This window comes from Dromiciops gliroides, chromosome 2 (genome assembly GCF_019393635.1).
Source record: "Dromiciops gliroides isolate mDroGli1 chromosome 2, mDroGli1.pri, whole genome shotgun sequence".
Taxonomy (NCBI): domain Eukaryota; kingdom Metazoa; phylum Chordata; class Mammalia; order Microbiotheria; family Microbiotheriidae; genus Dromiciops; species Dromiciops gliroides.
In genome coordinates this window covers 109,287,822-109,310,695 of record NC_057862.1, presented here as the reverse complement: position 1 = coordinate 109,310,695, position 22,874 = coordinate 109,287,822, and the positions used below count along the sequence as shown (strand labels likewise).

Here is a 22,874-nt window from a genome sequence, read left to right as displayed (position 1 = left end):
AAAGGGGGAAGAGAAAAGCTGAGGAGATGAAGGGAGAGGAAGGAAAGATGTCAGAAGGAAGAATCTAGCCAGAAGGGTCCAGTCTATCTTTAATGCCCTCCATAGGACTGCTCCATGGACAGACATACCCTCCCCTCGTAGAGATCACACCTCCCTGCTGGGTTTTTTTTTTTTAAGGGGGGGGGAAAGGGGAATCGCTTTTCTGTTTCCTGAAAAGAGGAGTTTTGTGTTCTCATGTACAGGCCACACCCTGCCAGGCCAGATGCTTCCCCCTCCCTCTTCTCCCTCCTTTCCTGTGACTCACTCACACCTCCTTGGCAGCTAGAAGTAAGATTTAGCTCAGCTGGGGAGGGGAGGAGCAAGGCTGGGTCTTGCAGCTGCAGTCAGACACAGCGTCTCATCTTTAGGCTGACATCTTACCCTGCTCCCAGGTCCTGAGATCCCACAATGCAATCCCCTACCACTTTGGAGCTTCTCACCCCACCCCCAAATACCAAAGGGAGGAAGGGAGTGTTTCCTATAGCCAAAGCCCTGGACAAAGTCAGCATCTAACTTCCCAGAATCTTAGGATTGGCAGGGACTTTGGAGACCAAGTATTCCAACTCATCCCTGAACTAGAATCTAGTCTGCATCATCCTAGATAAGGGATTGTCCAGCTATACTCACAACCTCCCAGGAGGGAAAACACATTACCTTCCTAGGAAGCTCATTTCATTTTTGTTGTTTAGTCATGTCCAGCTCTTTGTGACCCCATTTTCTGGGGTCTTCTTGGCAAAGACACTGGAGTGGTTTGCCATCTCCTTCTCCAGATGAGAAAACTGAGGCAAACAAGGCTAAGTGACTTTCCCAGGGTTACACAGCTTGTAAGGGTCTGAGGTCAAATTTGAACTCAAGTCTTCCTGATTCCAGGCCCAGCACTCTATCCACTGAGCCACCTAGCGACCCTCCATTCCACTTTGAGATTCCCCTAATTGTAAAAAATGGCAAGCCACTCCAGTGTCTTTGCCAAGAAAACCCCAAATGGGGTCACAAAAAGTCAGACAAGGCTGAAACGACTCAACAACAACAATTGTGAGCCTAAATTTGTCGTTTTGCCATCTCCAACTATTGCTTCTAATTCTGCCCTGAGAGCCAAACTGAATGAATCTAATCTCTTTTTCATTGAATTGAAAAGCATTTATTAATTACTTGTTTGTAAAGCTCTGTGCCAAGTGCTAGGGATTCAAATAGAAAAAGATCATTCCTATAGTCTCAAGGAGCTCACATTCTGAGTGGTATAGCACCAAGTCAAGTGGAAAAAGCCAGTGGTCCTTGGGGTGCAGTCTTCTCTTCTTCAGGGTAACCATCTCAACCAATTCCTCAATCAATCCTCACATGGCATAAACTTGAAGTCCTTCCCTATCTTGGTAGTCCTCACCTGGTCACTTTCCAGTTTGTCAATATCCTTCCCCAAAATATGGCATCCAGAATTGAAGTCTGTGCTAACAGATGTGGCCTGATCCACAGCGGAATCCCTTGCTGCGGGTTCCTTAGTCCTAGACACTGTGCCACTCTAAGTGTAGCTTAAAAATCACATTAGCTTTCTTGACTTAATACAGTGCTGATCCATATCGAGCTTGCTGGCCACTAAGATCCCCAAACTTTTTTTCAGATAAACCATTGTGCAGTTGCCTCTTGGATCTGTGAAGTTGGTTTTTTGTTTTGTTTTTAAGACCAATCAAAGTCTTTGCATTTATCACTATTAAATTTCATCTTATTTGATTCAGCTCAAGATTCTAGCCTGGCAACATAATTTGTAAATTATGCAATTGAATCCAACAAGTATTTTTTAAGTGACTGATCTGTGCAAGGCACTACATTAGGTCCTGGGACATAACCACAAAACAAAAAGCATCCCCTTCTCCCTAGGAGTTTATGTTCCACTGGGGGGATACAACATATAGAAAAATAATTATATGCACATATATGAGGAGGGAGATAGCACTAACAATGAGGGAGGGAGGTCAGGAAAAGTATCAGAGGAGATACCTCTGAGCTGAGCCTTAAACTAAGGAATCTAAGAGTCATAGGTAAGGAGACTATTCTAAGGCATGGGGAATGGCCAGGTGGTTAGGGAATAAAGGCACTCTGGAGTTCAGAGAAGAGAACAGGGAGCTGGATTCAGCAAATTTAGCTGAAACATTGAGTGTGGGAAAGGGGAATAAAAGGAACTGAACCTGGAAAGATAGTCTGAAGCCAGATTATACAGGGATTTAGGTGGCGAGCTGAAGAGTCTGTTGTTAATCCTCAAGGCAAGGGAGAAACGTGATCTGATTTAGGCTTCAGGAACATTGTTTTGGTTGCTATGCAGAGGATAGATTGAAGAGGGGAGAGTCCACAAGCTGGTAGTACAATTGGCGTGCTATTATAATAATCCAAGTGAGAGGTAATGTTAAGACCTAACTGTTATATAGTGTGCTTCCCGCCTTCCCACCCAGCAAAGCATTTTATATCTGTTACTTAATTTGGTTCTCTCAACAACTCTCAGAGGTAAGTACTGTCGTGATCCCCATTTTACAAATGAGGAAACTGAGGCTGAGAGGTTAAGCTAGTAAGTGTCTGAGGTAGGATTTGAACTCAGGACTTCTCGATTCCAAATCCCATCTCTCTATCCACTGTGCTACCCAGCTGCCTTCTAAGTAAAGGCATGAATTAGGGGTGCTGACCAAATTAATAGGGAGAAGAAGACAGATGTGAGATATGTTATAAAGGTAGAGTTGACAAGATCTTTGAATGCTGAATCCTTCCTCCAGTATATTAACCCGTCCCCCTAGCTTTGGGTCACCTGTAAATTTGATAAGCACGTCAGTTGTGCCATTTGTATCTCAAAAAGGAATTTCAGGAAAGTGGTCTCCTTTTTCCTTTGTGCCCTCCCCTCTCTCCATTTGGAGCTAGAGCTAGCATGGGGGGCTGGAATGTTTCTTCAAGGTGATGACATCTGGGGCACACTGAATATTTTCTCAGGGCATGCCTACCCCCTGCTCCCTTGCCCAGTCATGAGCCACCACCCCTGGCATCCTCAGAGTCCTGTTACCGTGGTGGTACTTTTCCCAACCAAGGGCTGGCCTCTCCCTATCCCACCCTTTCATTCCCCCCCCCCCCCCCCGGGCAATGAGAGTTAAGTGACTTGCCCAAGGTCACACAGCTAGCAAAGTGTCAAGTGTCTGAGACCGGATTTGAACTCAGGTCCTCCTAAATCCAGGGCCGGTGCTTTATCCACTACACCACCTAGCTGCCCCCCCCCCCTTCATTCTTACAGCCAGGTAAATTCAGTTGAGGGGGTGGGGTGGGGGGAGGTGTTGATACAGGACACAGCCTGTTCCAGTTGCATAAATCTGCATATCTTACTTGACTGAGAGAAATCAAGGAGGAGTCAGGAAGACCATCCTGCCTCAGACATTTACTAGCTGTATGACCCTGGGCAAAGCGCTTAACATCTTTTTTCCCCCTCAGTTTCCTCATCTGTAAAGTGAGGGTGTTGTACTCAATGTCATTTAAGGTCCCTTTCAGCTCCAACTCAGTGATCCTATGAACCTATCTTATAGACGTCCTCTTAGGAGGAATTTCTATATTTAACATCATTATCACCAGTTCTGATTAAAGGATTAAACAGTGGGATGTTTGCATTCATAGCATGACCCATTCCACTAGAGAATGAGCCTGGTGGTGGTTGGTTTTTAAATCCCAACTCTTCCTGACACTTGAATTTTCTCTAGATTCTAATTAAGACTTTCCCTCCTCCCAGTTTCTTACCGGTTCTGAAGACCTAGGAAATTACATTGTGGGATCTCAGATCTTGGGAGTGGAGGAGACTGGAAGATGATCTATAAATTCATTCAGAACCTAGCTTGTTCCTATATATAATAAGCCTTAACAAATGTTCATTGAATTAAGCAATTTATTAACTCATCCTGAAAACTTGAGGACCGAATGCATGCCTTCTCTCAAGGGTATTCGCATCTTAAGTTAAGGAATATGGAAAAAGCAATTTTCACTCACAAAGGCATCATTACATTTTTCATATTTTATAGGGTATATATCTTGGGGAGGCAGACCTTTCCCACCTTCCCATGTTCCACTACATGATTTTGAGTAGTTTCCCCTGGGGAAGGTAGCAGGGGTTGTATTAAAGATCCCTCACCCTAACTCCCAAATCCTTAAGATGGAGTATCACAATATGTGACTCCTTGAAAGCCACCACAGCTTCCGCGCTGGCCCAGAGCAATGGGTGACAAGTAGCCAGGTACTGTCCAATGTTGAGGAGGTGGGGATAAAAGGAGAGTAATACCTTTCTCACCACAGCTAGCCTCATCACTGCAAGTCACAGAGAGGATCGGGAGAATGGAAATGGCTGAGTGCAATACATCACTGCTGAAGCCCAAACTCAGAATGGCCCAAGCTCAGGTCATGGTTCATAGCCATGTCCATAGACCATTATTAAGTGGAGGGGTCTTATCTCAAAATCCTTGAGCCCAAAGAATTCCAGAGGGCCCAGACCTTGTGGGAGATATTGCTTCATTATTCTAAGCCTCAGTTTCCCTGACTGTAAAATGAGAAAGCCTTCCAGATCCTCGTCTCAAAGGTGGGTAGAAGGATGAGTTGAGAAATCTACAAGCTCCCTGACCTCCAGAAAAGAAGGGTGTTTTTCACAAAACTTTTTCACAAACACAAAGTCACAATATTATCATTTTGAACATAATCACAGATACTGTGCAGGTCATGTGCCCTGGAGCAGAATTTTCGGTCTCCAGATACTAGCTTTGATAGCCTTGTCTATCTCACACAATAGGGGATGTGCAGGTAAGGTCTAGAATGAAAGCCCCTCATTTCATCTCTCTTTGCCCCACAAGACAAATCTCACTTCCTGTGACTTTCGCTTATAGGCAAGTGATATCCCCAGGAATGGTTCCAGGAACATTAGAACTGGCTACCCAGTTCTAGCTGAGGGGAGACAAGGGCTAAATCCACCTGTTAGGGAAGGGGGTATTGGAGAAAGGCTGGGGATCTACAGAATCCCTGGCTTCTTCCCCCCACTCCTCCTGACAGCTCAGTTAATTCCACTCTGATATATCCTGATTAATACTGCTAATCCTATTTCCCATGAAGAGTGAGTGATTTTTTTTAAGGGGCAGGGAAATAGTGAAGATAAAGGGTTGATTTAGGAAAAGCCAGTCTCTCTCTCTCTTTCTCTCTCTCTCTCTCTCTCTCTCTCTTCCTATACCAGAAATTTCTCCTTTGTTGGAGGAGGAGAGCCCGGAGCATTGAGACTGGGAGTCTCCTCCCTGGGCTCCATGGGCCCACTACCAATCAGGTCAACCACGGGCAGCTCCAGGATCCTTATTTTATCCATCTACGCAGTAGTCCCAATATGGTTTCCTAACTCATGAAAAATGCTTTTAAATCTTTGCCGATGCTGACCTCAAGAGACCCAATGACTTCTGTGGTTGGTAGCATGGGAGGCTGTTGGGAACAAGGTGGTCCTGGACCTTGAAACAGATACCTGCTCTATCATAAACCCAGCCCTGAGCCTGGCATGTGGCTTGCAAACCTGTAGCTTGTAGCTAGAGCCCCAGGTCTTGCTCCCTCACACTTTGCTGAAGTAGGTGGCCACCTCCTTCCTCAGTATAGGGGCTGGGCTAGGCCCTGGCGCCCCACCTACCCACCCATTCTCCAGGAGTGGCTCTTCCTGATCCAGCCGTAGTGGGGGCTTACAGTTATGCCAGCTCTTGAGCAGTTGGTTCATGGTACCCTGATCAGTAATGCCATGAAGCTTTCCCCGCTCATCCTCTGCCCCTTCAGCAGGGGCCTTGGCTGGTTTTGGATGAGAGTGACCCAAGGTTAGGTCGTGGTTCATGGCTTCGAAGAATTGTTGGATGCAGACTTTGGCAAAGGCCTTGGCATGTTCGGTGCAGGTCTCATCAAAGAGTTTGCGTTCAATGTCGATATAGTGGGACCAGTACTTGCTCTTGAGGAAGGCAGCCTGGGTGAAGCAGGGCCGAACCGCCCGGACGATGAATGCCAAGAGTGTGGTCAGTAGCACGAAGGTCCAGCCCAAAGCCTGTAAGGACCCCAAATGGAGGAGTGAGTAGGGAGGGATAGATGCCCCTTCCTACCTTGCCCTACCTCCCTCTCCTTTCAGGAGCTACAGGCCACTGGGGAGGCATATGGTATAGTGAGACATTGGACTCCCAAGTCATGGGTTTTAATTCTTCCTCAGATATTTACAAGCTGTGTGCCTTCTCAGAGCCTTAATTTCTTCATCTGTAAAATGGGAATAATACTAACATTTGCTTTTCATTTTACAGATGAGAGGGACCTAGGCGGCACAGTAAATAAGATTTCTGGACTTGGAGTCAGGAAGACTTGAGTTCAAATTCAGCCTCACATGCTTTCTAGCTGTGCAATCTTGGACAAATCACTTAACCTTTATCTGCCTCAGTTCCCTCAACTGCAAAGTGGAAATAAGAATAGAACCTACCTCCCAATGTTGTTATGAGAATCAATTGAGATGAGATTTATAAAGTGTTTGACACACTATCTTTCACATGGCAGGCCCTTAATAAATGCCTATCCTCTTCTTTCCTTCCCTTTACTTATGAGGAAATAGACAAAATGAATATATTATTATTGTTGTTGTTGTTATTTCATATTAATACTAAACCGCCTCCAGGCAGCTAGGTGGAGCAGTGGATAAATCACTGGCCCTGGATTCAGGAGTGCCTGAGTTCAAATCCAGCCTTGGACACTTGATGATTACTAGCTGTGTGACCCTGGGCAAGTCACTTAACCCTCATTGCCCCACCAAAAAAAACCCCCAAAAAACCAAAACAAACAACAATACTAAACCACCTCTTCTAAGAAATCCCCCTCTAGCTAAGCCATCCCTCAGTGGTCTCCCCCTGAATCTTACTGTCCCTGCAGTATTCTTCATTAGAAACTTCAACATGTAATACCCTGGATTGTTAGTGAATTTATTCCTCTGTCTTGTCTCCCCAACTAGACTTGAAGCTCCCAGAGACCTTCTCGTTCATACTTGTGTCTCCTATGGCCTCGGATTGGCCTGCACTAGGGCTCAATATATGATTTTTGATTTGTGAACCTTACACCATCCCGGAGAGAAACACCCTCAATTTCTAAATGGAAGAATAATAGCCCACATAGTTGACTTGCCCAAAGGCCCTTAAATGGGGCAGGACTCCATTCCAAGTCTCCCATAGTATCAGTCGATCTCTAAAGCCCTGGTTTTGGAGGATTTTTCCTTTTCAGTTCTCCAGAGGGGTCTCATGCAGAAATGAGGTCTGATTTCCAAGAAGGGAAATGCCAAAGGCTGGAATAGATTTTACCCTATCCTTCTTCTGTTTCTATCCAAGGGTCCAACATCAGCCCTCTCAGTTCTCACCTAGGAGAGGGGGCTTGCTGGCTATATTTGCCTGGGAAATGTATCCAAATGGCCCAAGGCCCTTCCTCAGCAAGGCCCTTCCTCCTCCCTTTCCAGGTTCCCTAGTTTTAAAGGATGCAAATGCTTTGTGGCTTTTAATCATTCTCCAGGCCTACTGGAACAGGCTGGGCACCTAGGACCTGCTGTGCCACTGGCCCCAGGCCTTGACCCTGGATGGGCTAGCTAGGCCCCTGAGTTGGCACAGGGGATTTCAGTCTTGGGCCTCATTCCCAGAAGGAAGTACAATGAATAGATTGTTTTCATTTAGGAGATGATGGCCCAGTAGAAGAAGATCAGGAAGTAAGGAGGACATTGGAGAGCTCACCTGGGAGATGCAACGCAGATATCGGACGGCCACCTCTCGGGCGAGCAGCCAGTCTCCATCATAGATCTCCTGGCAGGGGATTCGAGCCAGCAGCCTGACCAGCTCCTGCTGGGCCAGGTCAGGGACTTGGCTTGAATTTCCCAGGGTGGCCACAGGCACGGCCGTACAGAAGGCGCATAAGAAACACTTGCCGTCCAGCAGGGTGACGGCCACCCAGACCACAGGCGCGATCAGGGCCCGCTGGGCCATGGAACAGAACATATAGCGCAGCACGGCGGGGTCTTTATGCCGCTGGCCGGTGGGCCGCTTCCATTCCTCAGCCAGCATGGAGACGTTGTTGTTCATCACCAGTCCCAGCAGGAAGAGCACCAAGGGAGGCACCAGAAGTATGCCCCCGCTGTATGCCAGGTTGTACCCCGGCAGGCAGGGGCAGCTGAAGTCAAAAGCCGAGTACATCTGGGCGCTGGCCAGAGCCATGATCCCACAGATGCCGTTCATGAAGGATTCCTGGTTAGATTGCAAGAACTGGAATATCATCCGGAACTTATCCATCGTGGGGTTCCACAGGCCACCCTGGCCTCCCTCTTCTAGAGAACCAAGGGACCTCGGGACCCAGGAGGTCTGGGCTTCCTGCTCTCAATCAGCCCAGGCTGGACTTGGCTCCTCCCCACCTCAGAGCTGACCCCTTCTGCCTGGCCCCCTGTGTGTCGGTCTCCAGCCCCCTGGTCCCGACGGGGTGCCCGGGACAGCGACTGGAGCACACTCTGCCTCAGATGCTTGGCTTTTCCCGCAGGGTTCCCCTGGCCTCATGTCTCAGGGTCCTGGAGTCCCCCTGGACTGTGGAGGTTTTCAGGGCGGTGGCTGTCTCTCCTTTACTGCCTGTGTCTCCAGTACTGCCCCCCTGCCAGCCCCCACCCCTGGCTCTCCCTGAGCTGGTTTGCAAATCCTGAGTCAGCTGGGGAGGCTTTCTCTCTCGCTGGTTTTTCCTTTCCCCACCCCTTCCAGGCCAGTCACCTCTATAGCCATCAGCAAACAGGGAAACCACAAGGGGAGGGCCCTGACCTTGTCTGTTCTACTCATCTGCCTCGGAAGAAGGGCCAAGTTCACTGTGGGGATCAGGGCTGGGGGCATGAGGGGAAGGGCAAGCCTATAGTCCTCCAATGAAGACTAAGTTTGGATAAAAAGCATGGGGTGGAGCAGGAGGGAAGCTCATCTTGTTTCCTACAGAGCAGGAGCATGAGCCTGCTGTGCAGGTGTGGATGCAGCTATCAGTAGAAATAGAGGAGACCCTGCCCCATGGGCTCTTCTCAAGGGGACACCAGCCCAGCGGGGGCCCAGGCTGTGGCCACTCAGCTCAGTCTGTGGTTGGACTGCTCTAGGGAAGCTGTCCTCTACTCATTGTGATTCTAAAACCTGTAACAGTTCCTTTCCCATTTCATGATGGATATTAAACATCAAATGTCACAAGGGGCTTGATGATTACCGGGATCATGTTAGCACAAGATTGCCAGAGCCAGCTCATCTGGGCCAGCCAATTGTTAAATTTTCGGTATGGGCATTTCTACTTTGGAAATCTGCAAATGCTACAAATTGGGGCTTGGTTTATTGTTTTGCTCATCATCTAGATTAAGAAAGTGATGGAGAAACTGAATAAAGCAGATGAAATTTATAAGTGCATTGTGTGTACATTTCCCCCAGAAAGCCGGTTGTTAGACATTTACCAGCACACCCCCAGAAAGCCAGTTGGTTTTTTTCATCTCATAGCTGGGAAAAGTGACATCTGAAGAGATAAAGTGACTTAGATAAAGGATTGCTGAGTCACCACTGGGATTGATTGAGTCTCATAATGATGATGTTAATAACTCACAACTTACCTTAAGGCTTACAGAGCACATTCCTCACAACCCTTGTAGAGAAGTAAGTATTCCAAATTTCACTGTCCCTATCTGACAGGTGAGGAAACTGAGTCTCTTAAGTTTTTATGTGTTTTTTTGTTGTTTTTTTTTTTTTTTTGCAGGGCAATGAGGGTTAAGTGACTTGCCCAGGGTCACACAGCTAGTAAGTGTCAAGTGTCTGAAGCCGGATTTGAACCCATGTACTCCTGAATCCAGGGCCGGTGCTTTACCACTGCGCCATCTAGCTGCCCCCTATGTGTTTTTCCCAAAAGTTGCACAATAGGAAGTGTAGGAGCTAGGATTTGAACTCAGGTTTCTCCTGATTCCTGACTCCAGGTCCAGGTCTTTCTTTCCACAGTACCACACTGTTTATCCTGGCAATGATGGTGATGGTGATGCTGTTTGGTGATGATGGTTGTTGATAAAAGACAAAGTTGCTTCTCAGTAATGGTGCCAGATATTCATTCATGGGGCAGCTAGGTGGCGAAGTGGATAGAGCACCGGCCCTGCATTCAGGAGGACCTGAGTTCAAATCCAGCCTCAGACACTTGACACTTACTAGCTGTGTGACCCTGGGCAAGTCACTTAACCCTCATTGCCCTGCAAACTAAAAAAAAACAACAACAACAAAACAGATATTCATTCACCTGGCTTAGGGGAGGAGATAAAAGTGGGGGAGGAAAGTTCAAAAGTCTAAGAGATGGATTCCAGCAAGGTTTGTTATGCTCCTAAAAGAGACAGTAAGGAATAATAATAGCTGCTTCCAAAGTGCTTTATGTGTATGTGTATTATCTCATTTGATTCTCACAAAAATCCTGTGAGATAGGCACTATTATTATAATATCCATTTTACACATGGTGAGGCTTAGTGCAAGTGATTTGACCAAGGTCACACAGCTAATAAGTATCTGAGGAAGGATTTGAACTGAGGTCTTCCTAACCCTAAGTCCACCGCTCTATTCACATGCCATGGAACTGCCTTTGTGTCCCGACGAAGGGCGCATCTGTATGTGTGTGTGCAGTGTGTGTGCAGTGTGTGTGTGTGTGTGTGTGTGTGCTCCCAGTCCCTCCCAGAATCCCCTCCCCCATCTTCTCCCAGAAGCAAAAACAAAAAGACCACACCCAGAGATCTTGCTGGCCGGGGAAACTGTGGACTCCCAGGTACGGTGCCCTGAAGGCTTCTTCAATTCACAGGGGGTGGGGCTGCATTTGTGGGGCTCCCTTTGAAGCCTGGGAAGTTCCTGGGAAATCAGGCAGGCCTTCGCCTCAACCTGCCCCACCCTGACTGGCCCAGCCCTGGCTCAGGCATGTCCTCAGGGTTCTTCTTCTGTGTGGGTGTGCTCATGTGTGTTTGTCTGTGGGAGATAATGGATAGTAAATGCTTTGCAAACTTCATAGGGCTCTGTAAATGCAAGATGCTCTCATTATAATCTCTGTGTGGCTGTGTCCGTGTGCCATGTATCTGCATGCCTGAGTATGGTGAAATAAAAAATGGACTGAACTGGGATTCGGGCATATCCGGGTTCTAATTCTGCAGATGGGCAGGCATGGATAAGGTTTGATTTGTGTTGTCAAATACCCACTTGGAACATGCCTTTAACTGAGGGCCTAAGGCACCCTGTTGTCAATGAAATCACAGATGCATTATGTGTAAGAAGGTGTGACAGAGGGAAGACAATTCCCCAACACAGACCTCAGTTTGTTCTTCAGTTGCGTCCCACTCTTCGTGATCCCCATTGGGGGTTTTCTTGGCAAAGATACTGAAGTGGTTTGCCATTCCTTCTCCAGTCCATTTTACAGATGAGGAAACTGAGGCAAATAAGGTTAAGTGACTTGCCCAAGGTCACACAGCTAGTAAGTGTCTGAGGCCAGATTTGAACTGAGAAAGATGAGTCTTCTTGATTCCCAGCCCAGCACTCTATCCATGACAATGATATGGGGAGAGCTGATAGGAGAAAGCACGTGGGTCCTTAGGATTCCTCTGTAAAGAATTACACTCTCGCACAAGACCTAATCAGGAATAAGAGAACAGGTTTATTGGGGTACAAGAGAAACCGGCCGGGAGGAAGGGTTCAGCTCTCCTACCTCTTTGTCCCCAGGGCAGCACCCGAGAGATCGGCTTAGCAAAAATCCAGGGCTCTGCAGCTTGCTCTCCTGACCAGCATCGTGTTAGGCCTATGGCCAAGCTGGATATAGGAGGCAAGCCTAGGAATGGTTTTGGGGCGACCTCTGTCTTACTCTCTGGTTCAGGTCCTAGCATGCAATCAAGGCACAAAATGGGGATGGGATAAAAAGGACCCTTAATGTAGACAGACACTGCCTATCACAGAATTAGGTTTGAACTCCCTCCTGTAAAGCAGGCCACACCCTGTCCTGCAAAAAGGTCCCACTTGATTCCTGATCTGATAAAGCCCCTTTTCCTTTTGCTCTGGTCAGTTTTAATTTTTTGTTTAAGTCTGTTCCATCTAGGCTCAAGGATTCGTGACACTGTGCCTATGTGTTGCCTCTGGACTCTCTGGGCCCCTCACAACTCCATGCACTCCAGGCCTTCTCCACTTCTCTCCCCTCCCCCTCCCTTGCGCCGTGATTTCTTCGACCCCCGGTCAGCATGAAGCAGTTTCAGAAGAATCTTCGTCCCCTTTCCTTATATATAGAGAAGTGGGGAATGTCATGGGGCGCAGAGCACCCCAGAATTTCTCTGGGGCACACCGAGGAATCTTCTCCTGGAGAAACTAAACCAGAGGACAGATAACGCCTAGAGGAACCAAATCGGACTGAGCTAGTTTGGGATTCCTACCCTTCTTTCTGGTCTCCCTTACCCTGGGGAGATAAGTTTGGGTGTGGCTGCGGCCTTTGTGTCCTGAAGAGGGATCCGTAGCCACCCCTCACCCAATTCCCCCAGCTACCACCAGTGGGGGATGGTCCACCTTCATTAAAGGAACTTTCCACAGGCAGGCCTGATGGTCCACCCCCATCAGGCCTCTATAAAAGTACCTTCCAGTCTCCTGTTCGAGGAGATTTGGTACCTCTGAGCCATGTGCTTTATGCCAAATCTCCCCATGAAAAGTCTAAGGATTTCTTTCATGGTTTCCCTCCCCCCACCCTTCCCTTCCCTTGCTCCTAAATAAACTATCACCTTGTTCTAACTAAGTTTTGTGTGCAAGAGGGTGTAATTCTTTAAAGAGGAATTCCCAAGAACCCCAACCCCAACCCGTACCCCATTTTCCACTATATCAACACCACCTAGCTTACTCCCGTGTTTATTAAATTATTGGGGGGCTAACTGTTTTTATGTTTTGTGTTATGGGGGAAATTGTGGGGGCTTGGGGTAGGGGTTCTTAGGAATTCTTCTTTAAAGAATTATACCCTCTTGCACACAAATCCAATTAGAATAAAATAATGGAGGTGCTAGGGAAAGGAAAACAAGAGAGAAATCCTTGGACTTCTCATGGGGAGAACGCATGATACAGAGGCATGGCTCTCTGAGATACTTATCTCTGATGTAGGAGGTGAAAAAGGGGTTAATAGAAAAACCTAAGACCCAAGCTCTAATTCAGATATGAGCTCTAAGAGGGTTTCAGACCCCAGTTAATGGATAACTTACAAGTCAGCATGCTAAATTCTCTTACCCACAGTAATCAGTACCTATAACGGGAACAGGGAGCTAGGCATGAAGGCCTAAGACTATAATAATGATATATTGACAGGCTATAGAAACTCAAACTAGGAATAAATGAAAAATTAAGATGTTTTGAAACTAAGCATGGGAACCAGAAAGAAACATGCGCAGAAAAGGCCAAATTTGTCCCCAGATTCACCTAATGATGTGTAAACCCCCAAAACGCACCTCCACAGAAAAAGGTGCCGCCTTGGAGGTTGGCTTAGGATCCCAGGAACTCCAAATTAGGATAAGCCCTCCCCTGTACTTACCAAAGGTGGAGATTATTATAATGAGACTGATAATCAATTTATCCATACTATAAATATAACTGTCTTTCCTTTCCTAATTGGAGAAATACCTTTCCACTTTTCTGGTTCTCCCCCTGTGGTCACCCATAGTATTGCAATAAAACTTGGAAACTGAGTCGTGTAATTCTTTTGGGACAACTCACAATCAATTTGACCCTAATTCCATCCCATATCATCTCGAGTAGGAGACAGGCAGATACTTTTATATAGGACTGATGGTGGTCTGATGGGGCGATCATCTGACTGGAAAGTTCCCTTATTGGGGGAGGATCATCCCCCACTGATGGTGGCTGGGGGAAGTTGGGTGAGGGGTGGCTGCAGATCTCTCAAGCCATCTTTCTCCCCCTCACACCACAAAGGCAGCAGCCACACCTAATCTTATCTCCCAGAGGGGTGGGGGGAAACTGGAATGAAGAGTGGTGGTCCTGGAGCTAACACTGTCCCAAACCGGTGCCACTTATCTCTGTCCATTGGTTTAGTTTCTCAAGGAGAAGGTTATTTGATTTACCCTAGAAAACTTCTGAGGTACCCAGGGCCCATAACATTTTGTTTTGTTTTGTTTTTTGGTGGGGTAATGAGGGTTAAGTGACTTTCCCAGGGTCACACAACTAGTACATATCAGGTGTATGAGGCGGATTTGAATTCTGGTCCTGAATCCAGGGCCCCTGCTTTCTTTATCTACTGCACCACCTAGCTGCCCCCAGGCTGTTTTTATCGAAAATACTGGGGGGCAGACTGGCTTTTCTAAAATATTGCTACTTATAAATTAATGCCTATTGCATTAGTTTAGGTAGTAAGCATTTATTATTAAAGTACATTAAATGTTAGTAAAGAATTGACCGCATGACATTTAACACAAGCAGAAATCTCCCCAGCACCATATTTTCTCTAAGAGAGCACATGTCCTCAAGCAGAATTCAGAAGCCCTACATTAGCTACTCAGGCCTAAGAGGAGAGCGCTCACCCACCTACCTCGGGTCCACAACAAAAGTGAGTTCCAAGATGGTGCTGGCCAGGAGCCTTTTATGTTCCTGACTTTTATCCTCTTTTGAATAGAGGCCTGTTGCTACACACTGATCAAAGCTAATTGGTCAGCGTCATTCAGTTCCATTGATTGACTTGACTTGAGGGTGGTCCATATTAAAATGAGCTCTCCTGTGATGACATCAGGGTCTAATGGGAGACTGGCCCTGAGGAGCAAGGGGGCATTCAGATAGGTGTGATGCTGTTGATTTTTTCCAGGGCAATGAGGGTTAAGTGACTTGCCCAGGGTCACACAGCTAGTAAGTGTCAAGTGTCTGAGGCTTCATTGAACTCAGGTCCTCCTGAATCCAGGGCCAGTGCCTTATCCACAGCACCACCTTGGTGCCCCTAGGTGTGGTTTTAATCCCCTTAGTTCACTGGCCTAGACACACCACAACTAAGACTGGGTCCCTGTGTCCCCCCAAGAAATCCAATATTAATCATTATTTTCTCACACCCCAGACCTCAGCTTCCACATCTACAATATGAAATGTTGGACTAGCTGATCTCTAAGGTTCTTTCTGTATTTGACCTATAAACCTGTGTGTCCATATAAGTCTGGGTGCATGGGCATATCTCTACCTTTTCTGGTAGAAGCTACTTTTTTGTTTTGTTTTTGTTTTTATGAGGCAATTGGGGTTAAGTGACTTGCCCAGGGTCACACAGCTAGTAAGTGTTAAGTGTCTGAGGCCAGATTTGAACTCAGGTACTCCTGAATCCAGGGCTGGTGCTCTATCCACTTCCCCACCTAGCTGCCCCAGAAGCTACTTTTGATCCTGGGTGAATGTGTTAGTGATTACCCCAGGCATCTCTAGTTCTGCCACTGATCCTCTGTCCTGGGCTTAAGCACTGCTGGGTGATATTTCTGAGCTGAATAGGCTGGAGGGGGATGACCCCATACCTACCATGAAGTCTGTCCTGAGATGGTTTCATTGAAATCTGGTGCCCAGGAGGCTCTCCCCAACATGCAGCCTGAGGGTGTCATTGTCCGGCTTAAAAGGAGGCAGAATAGGCTTCTCCAGACTTTTTCCCCCACAGCTTTCTCCAGTGGGAGAGAAAGCAGGAGATGGAGGCCAGAAGCTTGGCAGCCCTGCTCTCTTTAGATCAAGGGAGAACTGAGCTAGAATTACATCTATCTGCTTCCTTAAATACTATTAATCTAAGGCCTAGCTTCTTAAACTATGGGTCGTGACCCCATGTGGAATCTCAGACCTGAACGTGTGGGGGTCTTGAAAAATTTGGCAAGTGAAAGGTTATGCATACCTAGTTTGTAAACCTCTATACCTGGGGTCACATAAAAATTTCTCAGGCAAGGGGATGCAATTTTTAGGTTCTAGGTAAGCTTCTGATAGCTGCTCATGAATGGGGAAAGTAGGACCCAAGCTTGACATTCAAGACTTGATTCCTTTCCCACAAAATACCAATTCTAGGATGAATACACATAGTAAACAGTAAGAAACCCATTTATTCAAGCTGACTGCAGAAATCGGAGACAGAATTGATTGACAATACAGACAATACTCCCTTCTTGGGAGGGAGGTAACTCAACTAAACCAAGTGAGAATCCCAGCTATCACCCAAGGAGAAATTCCGCAAAGTCTCTAGTATAACAAGCCAGGAATAGGTACATGATGGAAATGGTTAGTTCTTCTCACATCAGCTTTTCCCCAGAGTCTTCTTCAGCAGCCTGAAGTAGGGTTGGCACCATCCATCTTTTCTCTCAAAGCTAGAAGTCTGAAGCACCCAAAGCAACTAAAGAGACTTAAAATAAAAAAAAGTGAAGAGACCGAGGATCCTGGATCTCTTCTCTGGCCCACTCTTGCCTCTTCACCCTGCCTCTTGTGCAGAGGCACTGATCTCCATCCATGAGGAGAAAGTCCCATACCAGTGGGCTTTGGGACTCAGGTTATGCTGGGAAGAATTGTATGAACTGATGCAGAATGAAGTGAGCAGAACCAGGAGATTAATTTATACAATTAAAACAATATTGTAAAAACGATAAACTCTGAAAGACTTTGGAACTCTGATGTTCTGAATGACCAACCACAATCCAGAGAGTTCATGATAAAACAGGTGACCCATCTCCTGATAGAGATGGGATGGGCTCAGAGGGCAGATTGAGACATAATTTTCTGGGACATGGCCAACATGGGGATTTGTTTTGCTTGACTATAAATGTTTATAATAGGGATTTTATTCTTTTCTTGCTTTCTTAATTGGGGGCAGGAAGGAGGTCTGGGAGGGAGAAAAGGCAGATCTTTGAAAAGTCATATCAAATTTAATTTGGAAAAAAAAAAGTACGCTGGAGAGGCCAAAAGAGGAAGGTTCCAGGGGCAAAAGGAAAGAAAGGGCTTGATTTGGGGTGGAGCCCGCCCTCTTGGAATGAGAGCTTTCATTGGCAATGACCATAGAGCCCATTTTGTTTGTTTGTTTGGACGAGGGTGGGAACAAGGAATTGCCTGCTCAATGAGTTTTCTCTCCCCCTTCCCTGTTGAAGTGGCTTCTTCACAAGTGACCTAGTAGTGTTCTTAGGAGAGACCCTAGGCTGATAACTCTTCTCTTCCCTGTTTCTACTTCCAAACCTCTTGCATAAATTGCTTCCCAGTTTAGAAAGATGTTCTTTATTGGAATCACAGAATCTCAGGGTTGGAAAGTCCCTTGGAGGCCATCCCCTCCAAACCACAAAGAATCCCCATTGCCTCCAATAACATGAAGACTCCCAGCGAGGGGGCGCCCGCTCCATTCCCAAAGCAGCCCATTCCAACTAGAGATGGCTTTAATAATACCAGGAAGTGGGGGGCAGCTAGGTGGCACAGTGGATAAAGCACCGGCCCTGGATTCAGGAGGACCTGAGTTCAAATCCGGCCTCAGACACTTGACACTTCCTAGCTGTGTGACCCCGGGCAAGTCACTTAACCTTCATTTCCCCACTAAAAAAAAAAAAAGAAAAGAAAGAATAATACCAGGAAGTTTTCTCCTCTGACAACTCCAAATTTGCCTCAGTGAAGTTTCCATGCATTACCCTTTGTTACCTCTTGGCTAAGTAGAACAAGTCTCTCACCCTTTCTCAGGGCAGAGCCCTTTAAATACTTAAACACAGCTCTCATATCCTTCCCCTCTCCTGCTAGCCAAGTTTCTCTTCTCCAGGCTAACCTTACCCAGTTCCTTTAGCTGATACCCGTATGACGTGAACTTATGGTCATTTGCCATTCTGGTTGCCCTCTTCCAGACACCTCTCCCAATCCTATCCATTGTTCAAATCCCACCTCCTCTGAGAAGCCTTCCTGGACCAGTCCAATCCTCACAAATCTCTCTTTTCCCTGAAGCTTGTGACATATATCTTTTTTTTTTTTTAAGTGAGGCAATTGGGGTTAAGTGACTTGCCCAGAGTCACACAGCTAGTAAGTGTTAAGTGTCTGAGGCCGGACTTGAACTCAGGTACTCCTGACTCCAGGGCCAGTGCTCTATCCACTGCGCCACCTAGCTGCCCTGACATATATCTTTTATACTACACATTCTCTTATTTGGTTATAGTCATATCATTTAGCAGGCAGTGGATAGAGTGCTGAAGTAGGAGTCAGGAGGACCTGAGTTGGAATCCTGCTTCAAATGATGACTGGCTGCATCACCCTGGGCAAGTCACTTAACCTTTTCCAAGCCTCAGTTTTCCTATCTGTAAAATGGGGATAGCATCTGCCTCACAGGTTATGGTGAGGATCAGATGAGAAAGTATGTGTAGAGTTCTTTACAAACCTCAAAGCACTATGTAAACACTAATAATTATTATTAACACCTCAGTGCTATCCTGTAAGGCTTCTTGTCACATGAACATGAGCTCTCAGCTCTCCTTTGAGCTTTAATTGTTGTTCAGTCATTTAAGTCTTATCCAACTCCTCATCAAAGATACTGAAGTGGTTTGCTATTTCCTTCTACAGCTTATTTTAGTCCAGTATCTTTTTTTTTTTTTTTTTGGCGAGGCAATTGGGGTTAAGCGACTTGTCTAGGGTCACACAGCTAGTAAGTGTTAAGTGTCTGAAGCCGAATTTGAACTCAGGTTTTCCTGACTCCAGGGCCAGTGCTCTATCTATCCACTGTGCTACCTAGCTGCCCCTTCCAGCTTATTTCACAGATGAGGAAACTGAGGTAAACAGTGTTAAGTGACTTTCCCAGGGCCACATAACTAGTAAGTATCTGAGGCTAGATTTGAACTCAGAAGATGAGTCTTTCTGACTCCAGGCCTAGCACTTCATCCCCTGTACCACCCAGCTGCTTTAAAGGAAGGGACAAACTCTGATAAATATTTCTACCCCCTACAGCTTAATCTTGGATTAGGCTGGGCCCACAGTAAGGGCTCAGTACATATTTGCTGATTTGAATCAAAGAGGATAGCAAACATCCCCCTGGCTGCTCTGAAAGTAGTTTGCTCATGTTTCATAAACTATTTAATTTCTGAGCCTGGTCTCTCCAACCAAGGCAGAGCCATATATTTCTCTTCTGTCTCCCCAACCACATGGACCATCACAGGATTCAGAGATCCATACACAAAAGGTGCATCATCATCATCATCACTAACATTAATATGGCACCTTAACATTTGAAAAGCACTTTACAAATATAATCCAACTTTATTCTCACAACAACCCTGGGAGGTAGGTACTATTATCCCCATTATGTATGGGGAAACTGAGGCAAGCAGAAATTAAATGACTTGCCTAGTGTCACAATTAGTGTTTGAGGCTGGATTTGAACTCAGGTCGTCGTGACTCCAGGCCCATTGTTCTATTCACTGCACCGTGTACTAATTCAGCGTTGCTGGAGGTAGGGGGAGAAGCTGTCCTCTCCCTACCTGTCATCCAGTCGTTCTTCCTGTCTCCTGACATGATGGCCCAGAGCATCTCTGAGAGATGGCTGCCTACCCATGCACTTCCAATCCATTCCCTGCCTCCCTCTGCTTTCACCTCTAGGAATTTCCTTCCTGTGTCTCACTTAAATCCCTTCCAGGGCTGATGTGTTCTGTCCAGTCTCGGAGGAGTTAAATATCCAATTCCGGAATGAAAAGCGGCATGCAAAGGAGGAGGCCAGGAAGAGCAGGTATAAGCCTTGTCCTGTTGCCCTTTTAGGAAAATGTGCCATTTGCTTAGCAGAGAGAGGTTGCCAGGTAGGCACTTCGGCCCTATTTGGGATGCTGTTTGCAACATCCAGCAGACTCTGCAACTGAGAGGGAGTCAAGAGAAGGTTGTGGCAGCCAAGTCAGCCTGTGTCATCTAGGGCTATATTAATAGAAATCCAATGTCCAGAATGAAGGTGGTAGTAGGGCCCTTGAACCCTGCTCAGATCACAACCATGTTTTGTTCTAGGGGCCACATTTTAGCAAGGGCATTGACAAAGCGGGAGCATGTCCAAAGGAATATGATGAGGATGGCGAAGGGATGAAAAACCAGTGTACTGTGAGATCTAAATGAAGGCACTAGGGACATTTAGCTTAAAGAAGAAAAGATTAGGGGCAGCTAGGTGGCGCAGTGGGTAAAGTACCAGCCCTGGGTTCAGGAGGACCTGAATTCAAATCCAGCCTCAGACACTTGACACTTACTAGCTGTGTGACCCTGGGCAAGTCACTTAACCCTCATTGCTTCTCTCCCCCGCAAAAAAGGAGAAGAAGAGAAGATTGGAGGGGAGGGGGCATAGACCCTAAGATCTCAGTCTGGAAGCTAGAAAGAACATTACAAAACATCTAATTCAATTCCCTTATTTTGTAGATAAAGAAACTGAAACCCGGAATGGTGAAGTTACTTTTCTAGAGTGTCATCATACAACTATGACTCCAGCTAAAACGTCCTCTGATTCCAACTAGGGTGATTTTGTGTTATTCTCTCTAGGTTCAAATATTTAATGGATTGTCATTATTAGATCTATTCTCTGTGTCTACAGAGAGCAGAACTAAGACCATCAGAGAAAAAAACAGAAATCAGGTTTTGTCTCAACATGAGGAAAACACTTTTTAACATGTAACAATGACATGGATGCTTCGTTAGGTAGTGAGTTCTCCATCACTAGGGGCATTCAAGTGGGAATTGGATGGCCATCTATTGGATGTAATGGAAACTAGGTGACACAGTGAATATAATGCTGGTCATCGAGTTGGGATGACCTGAGTTCAAGTCTAACTTCAGATGCTTATTAGGTTTACAAAGCACTTTACCAGTATTATGTAGACCTGGGAAAATTACTTAACCCCTCAGTTTCTTCATCTGTAAAATGGGGAAAAGAATAGCACCTATCTCTGGGGGTGTTATAAGGATAAAATAATATATGTAAAGCATTTTGTAAACTATAAAGCACTAGGTAAATGCTATTATTATTATTTTGTTATCAGTATAATTGTAGTAGATGAAATTCACATACTGTATGGGAAGTCTGACTAACTTCTAAAATTTATTCCAGGGGGGCAGCTAGATGGCGCAGTGGATAGAGCACTGGCCCTGGATTCAGGAGGACCTGAGTTCAAATCCGGCCTCAGACACTTGACACTTACTAGCTGTGTGACCTTGGGCAAGTCACTTAACTCCAATTGCCCCGCAATAAAAAAAATTTTTTTAATTCCTTCCAAATTTGAAGTCTAGGATTCCATTAAAATCAACCCTGTTTATCAGAGTCACCCTGTGATCTGGGCAAGAAATGGGGCTTGACCTAAATAGAAATCAGTCTTGGGGCAGCTAGGTGGTGCAGTGGATAGAGCACTGGTCCTGGAGTACCTGAGTTCAAACCCGGCCTCAGACACTTAACACTTACTAGCTGTGTGACCCTGGGCGAGTCACTTAAGCCCAATTGCCTGCAAAACCCCCCCCAAAAAACCAAAACAACAACAACAACAAAAAGCATTACATAGCAGAATAGAAAAAAAAGATGATTGCTCATGAAACTGAAAATCTATTATGTATAACTTGCTATTGCTTTTAAATATATGTAGTTATCATGTAACTTTCTTTTTTCCCTTTCTTTTTAAAATATATATAGTTTTCATGTAACTTTTTTTTCCTTTATTTTTCTTCCCCCCCACCATGGTTACCACTGCACACACATATGTGTATATATATATATATAATATATATATATATGTATGTATGTATGTATGTAAAACCATTATCTAAGTTATGGGAACCCCCCCCCATAATTTTATGATTTTTAGGAGGCTGGCACAGATGTTTCAAACTTTTCCCAATAGACTGTCAGCTGTTAAGTAAGCCAGGAATTCTAGAATAATCCAGTGAGTTTTGTCCTGAGCAGGAATCCCAAATGGGCAGGTAAGTTGGTAGTGGTGCTAAGTTCAAGAGATGCCATTGTCTGACTTTGTCCTAAAGTCAAAAGGAAATGTGAGTTCCTAGAAGTCAAATCATGGAGAGGTAAAGATTCTGCCAGGAACTTTAGTTAGCTATGGCTACATTAAAGAATTGGGTGCCACTCAGTAATCATTGTAACAGCAAAAGACCTGGGTTCAGATCCTACCTCTGGAGTTCACTACCTCTGTGACCTTGTATAAGTCAATTAACCTCCTTAGATCTTAGTTTCCCCATCTATAATCCCTCTAAAATTATCTCCAATTTATCCTGTATACATCTTGTTTGTTCATAACTGTATGTTATCTCCCCATTAGACTGTGAGCTCCTTGACAGTATGGGCTGTTTTTGTCCCTTTTTTGTATCCTCAGACTTAGCATACATTGTTGTTCGGTCATGTATGCCTCTTTGTGGCCATATTTGGGGTTTTCTTGGCAGAGATACTGGAATGGTTTGATGTTTCTTTTCTAGATCATTTTACAGATGAGGAAACTGAGGCAAACACGTTTAAGTGATTTGCCCAGGGTCATATAGCTAGTGTCTGAGGCTGGATTTGAACTCAGGTCTTCCTGACTGCACACCTGAAGGTCTATCCACTATGCCATCTAACTGTAGGGCAGATAGGTGGTACAGTAGATAGAGCACTGGCCTTGAAGTTGGGATGACCTGAGTTCAAATATCACCTCAGACACCTTGGTCAAGTCACTTACCCCCAGTTGCCTTAAACATCTGGGGCCATCTCCAGTCGTCCTGATGTTTATCTTGCCACTGGATCCAGATGGTTCTGAAGGAGAGAGTGAGGTTGCACAGCCCTCCTTGACTTAAATCCAATTCACTGCAAGTCATGACAT

General features: G+C 45.8%; 1 protein-coding gene across 1 annotated transcript; it reads right to left on the bottom strand.

Annotated features, from left to right (window-relative positions):
- Positions 1-5,623: 5,623 nt before the first annotated feature.
- CALHM1 (calcium homeostasis modulator 1) lies at positions 5,624-8,354 on the bottom strand. The gene is made up of 2 exons (XM_043980884.1): positions 7,803-8,354; positions 5,624-6,097 (listed from the first exon to the last, which is right to left on the bottom strand). Exons 1-2 carry the CDS (start codon positions 8,352-8,354, stop codon positions 5,624-5,626), a joined length of 1,026 nt encoding a protein of 341 aa, XP_043836819.1.
- Positions 8,355-22,874: the final 14,520 nt, after the last annotated feature.

What these genes read in the sequence shown, in the direction of transcription:
- CALHM1 (XM_043980884.1), bottom strand. Translation starts at nt 8,354, where the DNA reads ATGGATAAGTTCCGGATGATATTCCAGTTCTTGCAATCTAACCAGGAA. An exon ending in ATCTGCGTTGCATCTCCCAG is followed by an intron (nt 6,098 to 7,802) that starts GTGAGCTCTCCA and finishes GGGTCCTTACAG; the next exon opens with GCTTTGGGCTGGACCTTCGT.